Source organism: Trichoplax adhaerens, genomic scaffold (assembly GCF_000150275.1).
Source record: "Trichoplax adhaerens TRIADscaffold_2 genomic scaffold, whole genome shotgun sequence".
NCBI classification, from domain to species: domain Eukaryota; kingdom Metazoa; phylum Placozoa; class Uniplacotomia; order Trichoplacea; family Trichoplacidae; genus Trichoplax; species Trichoplax adhaerens.
The window spans coordinates 1,478,392-1,484,241 of NW_002060944.1; the positions used below are offsets into that span (position 1 = coordinate 1,478,392).

Sequence of the window (5,850 nt, forward strand, 5' to 3'; positions counted from 1 at the left end):
AAAAGTAGAAAAACTCGAAGATGAATGCTCTAATAGCATAGAAATAATTTCAGTCGAGCCTTTATCGGCAGCGTAATGTATTGGTAGGCTACCATCAACTGCTTTTAGGTTTATATCGGCACCATGTTCAAGCTAAATCGAGCAAATCAAAATGAATCCATTATAATCGCACTATATTGTTATATTCAGATTTTTTAAAATGACTAATTTTGTTCTACTTCAAAATAACCAAATATACAACACATCAAAAACGACCTGTTATATTCTTCCTATATATATTTTGTACTTTAAGTGAAAGTTTTGCACCCATTCAGAAAAATGGCTTACATTGCATTAAAATATCTTTATACGTTATCTTACAAGTATTTACTTGTTAGAAATTGTGTACGGTAGTAGATTTAATTAAAATTACATTAATTACGTTTATAAAATTTTATTTTACAGTTAAAATCAACTTGCCAAACAAGCGCAGACTTCTTTCTTAGCTTTAACGCAGGCTATGTGCAAAGCAGTCATTTTATCATGATCAACACGGTTAACAAGTATTGGGCTTACTTCAAGCAGTGCCTAAAATAATTAAATGACAAATAAACATTACGCTTAACCCCGGAATATTTTTGTTGTTTACAAGTCACAATTTCAATTATGTTTCTGGCCTAGCTTTACGTTACTCCGTTCGCTATGCTTACTTTGCAGGCTTCAATATGCCCCAATCGACTTGCAACATGAAGTGGAGATTCGCCATTACAATTAGATAATGTTGTCGATCCATTCAGAGTAATTAAAACCTTCAATGCATCTACAGAGTTATGCTTCGCAGCTATTAGCAACGGTGTTACTCCATCTCCACCGATGCAATCAATATCTACAATTAAATTAAAAATATATAATGAAGTAATAATTGTAGTAGAACCAGAAAGAAACTGACTTATCAAGTGTAGAACTTGAAAGAACAGTGAGAAATAATATTACTGTTGAACCTGATAAAACTTAAGAGAAATTGATCAGTGAAAATCGAAAAATATTTGTTTGGCTGTATTTAAGGACATTACGGGAGCACTTTCTCCTAAAATGATCGTCTTCGAACTAAGAAAAAATTCTAATCACCGCGTATCTTAGACGATTGGTGAGAAATTATACGTCGGCTTTGAAAGTAAATGACAATTTTATGCTAAAAGCGAATTGTTTCGTTATCAAAAAATCAATAAATCTTAAAAAATCTTAGTGAATACATTAGTAATTCTTGAAATTTTATAATTAATGGATTTAAAGCGAGACCAATACATTCAAATTTTCTCAATAAATATTTATGTGAGATAAGTATTTCTACTGCTATTTTTTAATCTGAACTTCATAATTTAAGCATTCTACCATAGTCTATACATCATAATATAATTGATCTTTAGACTGAATTCAAGGATTTGATATCTAGCAAGCTTGAAACTCAAGTTTTTATAGTTATATAATGTTATTTTTCCTTCGCTATTAATAACTAAATTGTATTCTTTGATAATATTTCTGTCAGTTTCTTAAATAGTTCAAGGAATATAGCGACAGAAAATGCTAATTTAAAGGTAAACTTATTGTTTTTAAACTTCTAGCCATGTTTCCTTCTTGATTCTATGTGACATTATCAAGCAGGAGGTAACTACCTCTAATGTTGACAAACTTAAGTGAAAATGTTAAGAATACGTCTTTCGATTATTTCGCCACCGTACCTTGTACTATTTATTTTTATTCATGGTAACCGAATTAATAATTTATTATTTTCATGAAATTTCGTATACAACGGAAATAAAACAAAATATACCTGCTCCATAGCGTAGTAAATACTTCACGACATCGATTCGATTATACTTGGCAGCATAATGAAGTGGCGAAAGTTTATGGCGATCCAAGCGATTACATTCGAATTTATCGTGCACTATATCACTGTCAGACAAATAATCTTCAAGAATATCGATATCCCCAGATTTAGCAGCCTAATTGAAGGCATTCTTATTAAATCAGAGCTTTTATAAATAATTTAACAGGGAATCGATTTATATATTGCGATACAAGCTCTAGTTATGGCGATAAACATTAATTTAGTATGCTGTATTTCTATCAGACTCATTGCCCTTACCCAAAAAAGATCTCTGGTGCTGTTTTCATCTGGATTAAATTTAGCATCACTAATAATAGAGCCACGAATTTCTAACGGTATTTCCTTATTGTTTGGCAAGTTAGCGAAAGCCACCTTATTTTTACCCCAAAACCTTAAATTTGCTAAAGACATAGTTGGTCCTTCCTGTATCGCAGCATACAAGTAACTTTCAGATTATACTATAGGTTTATAAATTATACATTTCATGTAACCTAATAATGTAACATTTGTTTCTAAAAATAATACGTAACCCAATTAATTTAACCTTATGTAAAAAGGAGACCTTCCTAATAACTATATGAAGAACAGTTTAGGCTTCTGACGTAATCAAGATTTATTTGCTTTAGTATTGTTGTCGTAATTTTGATAATTGTCAGTCTATTGCTTAATTTCATTATTACTGTCGTAAACAACGGCCAGTTACCATATTACCTACTGATGCACTTTAAGTTAAATTAGGGGTGTAAATAGATATAGATTACAACCTCTATTATATTATAATTGATAACAACTTTATATTACAAAAATAGAAATGATCTATAACACAGCTAGAGTACGCATATTTTAGAATAATCTTTAAATATTCTTTAAATACAAGGCGAAGCCATTATTACTAGCATTGGATTTCATTTCTGAATGAGATCACAAAACAACTTTTATATCTTATTATTTTACCGATAGCGGTAAAATTCATAAATATTATCCATTAATCTAAATATTAATTTCCCAACAATAGTATCGATGCGCTATCACAAAGTCGACATTAACAATTTTTAGCCATAGACATGGAACTGCAATCATAATTTTAATTGCATACATAGCACATTACAGCGATAAATTCTCCTAAAAAGGTCATTATATATAATGGTTACTAAAGTTTACCTAGTCAAATCGACACCGTTTTTGCATTTGATGGAATCACTAGTATAGGTTCAGTGGCTGATTATCTTGCTACATTCATTAATGTAGCTATGAGAATGAATGAGATTATATTGGACGATTCCTAAATTTTCATGCTTAGTGATTTAATGCAAATATGCCTGTGCCAACTGCCATAATTTCTTGTTGTTTTATGTTATTTTCTAAAATTTTTACAATGGTAAGGCAGAATCTTTCAACTACACCTGTGATCATAATATTATTAGTAAAAATTATTAATCGCTAAATGCAAAAAGGCGGCCTGAGTTTTCATGTACATAACATGATATACACACTAGTGACAGGCTTTGTCGTTTACCGTGTAGATAATATATAATCGATCATTTTGCAAAATGGCCGATTGTCCATACGGTACACGACATAAACATATATAAAGTTGGACAAATATCACATTTTTTATTATGTCTCTAGTCGAAATACAGTACTTAGAGATATTGTAATGTTAACCAATTCGGCCAAAAAATCGATCAGTTAAATTTATCGTTTTATCAGTCATAAAAATTAGTTGAAAAAAAGCAACAAAGCAAAGTAATTCATAAATTAAACTCCATACCTGCTCCATAATTGAGTACTTTCTTAACAGTGTTATCGCGATTATATTTAGCTACGTAATGAAGGGCGGATATTTCGTATTGATCGAGTACATCGCGATTGAAACCATTACTGCTCTTATAATGATTAAAATATCGATCAAGGATATCTTCATCGCCTGATTTAGTAGCCTATATGTTTAATTATTGAAACATTAAGAATACTGTAAAAGTTTCAGAAGTTTTATTCATTTTGTGACTTATTCGAAGCGCTTCATGCAGGACATTACTTACGTCAATATTTATTCAAAAAAGATCACGATTACTGCTTCATCTGCATTTCGTCTAGATAGCTCGTGTATTTCCGGCGGATTTTAAATTTGTATCAATTTACAATCTCGACCATTGATCGTATGGACTCTGCTTCTGTTCCATGGCGGTAGGCTAGCTAGTGACATAGTTGACGATTAATTAATAGAACTTATCAATTATGTAAAGTAATGGTAATGAATAAAAGCGCAAGATCTTGTTGTGATGTTGGTGATAGAGTTAAAATGGTTTACAAAAATAGTCTTGATATCGCAGCATAAAATGGATAATCTATTTTGCTAACAACTGTTCATAATGATAATTTACATGTAATTATTTGATTAGACAAAATAAAGGAACATGTGATTGTGGTCATGACTTTGATACGTTGTACACATCCTAGATATCATTTACTAAAGGCTTATCGATTGCTATCGATCACAGCTGATACACTATTCAAAAGAGTTCGTATAACATAAATCTATCAACACTATTTGCCATTACTAATAAGCATTTATTTCGAGCTAGTAACTCATGAAAGAACTAATGAATTATCCTTACCTGTATGGATATTAGTAATCATCCGTCCATTTAGTTATCATGTTACCACCTCATATTACACACACGTGATGTACGTATGTAGTATATTATGCGGAATAACTTGGGCATAATAACCGTAAATACTTTTCATAAGATAGCTTAAGTAGTAACGTTCTGATAATAACTTTACTTGACGTCTTACATATTTTTCAATAGATAATGATGTATTTCTACAATACAATACTGTTTAACTACTGTTAGTACGGGCACGATTACTGTTCGACGGCTTTAATTGTGAAGAAATAAGCAGCTACGATCTCATTAATTTCTGATAATACGAAGATAGTCAGTATTTTGAGTTGCACTGTAGGTAGATTTTAATCTGATTTAGATTTGATTTATGACCGAAATGCTTGTAAATATCGTATTAACCTATCCATCAATATGTATTGTATGTGCAATTCATAGTCTGCAATTGTTTAGTTGCTTTTAGTCGAGCAGAGTAAAACAGTATGTTGTGGTATAATTTTTATTACAAAAAATGCTAGAAATTGAAATCACACACGAAGAATATTTAATCAAAGTTATTTCAGGATAAACTAGAGCTCTGTTTTATTGTAAAGATGACATTTCGAAAGTTTGGTTTAATAATACTTATAATGATCAGTCTAATCAGTGAGACCGAAACGTTTAAAATTTTATATTTATCAAAACTGTAACCCTAATGACATTATTTCAGAAAGATAAGATTACGGTCCGACTGATTTAAATGGCTAGACTTTAATTACTAATGCAAATTTTTTGTTTATTATTCTTCAATAGACCGTTCCTAGGTATATCAATTGATAGTTGTAATAAATAGAAAAAGCACTGGCGCATCGAAAAACTTTGGAAATTTACTAACTGTAAGAATACATAGCAGACTTGATGTTAAAACACAATCTCATGATAATAGAAATAAATAAGGAAAAGTTCCAGAAACTTACTGAGAATGTAAAGTTAAATCAACTTTAGATTCATTCACCAAATTTATGGCTAAAATATCAGTTTCATTCAACTCTCGGAAGTGAATGCAGACTATTTGACTGTACCATTTTCTTAATTTCATCTTGCAAACTTTCAAATTGCTTTCCTACTGTTTCATGGAGGGCATTCATACGATCCGATAGAATGCTTATATTCTTAGTAAGGCTATCAATTCTTAAATCAAAGTTTTTAGATGGTTATTAACGCATGGTTTTCAATTAACAACAATATTCTTAATAATCTTATATCTACAATGTCAACCAATCTTTATACCAAATTAAACTCAAAAACACTATTATTATGACTATTTGAATTAACCTCAAGTAAACTTATGCAAAAGAATATATCACATTTTGTATC

General features: G+C 30.4%; 1 protein-coding gene across 1 annotated transcript; it reads right to left on the bottom strand.

Annotated features, from left to right (window-relative positions):
- Positions 1–450: 450 nt before the first annotated feature.
- On the bottom strand, positions 451–2,278 carry TRIADDRAFT_53001 (uncharacterized protein; the record flags this gene model as incomplete). The annotated part of the gene is made up of 4 exons (XM_002109737.1): positions 451–567; positions 690–865; positions 1,811–1,982; positions 2,126–2,278. 4 exons carry the CDS (start codon positions 2,276–2,278, stop codon positions 451–453), a joined length of 618 nt encoding a protein of 205 aa, XP_002109773.1.
- Positions 2,279–5,850: the final 3,572 nt, after the last annotated feature.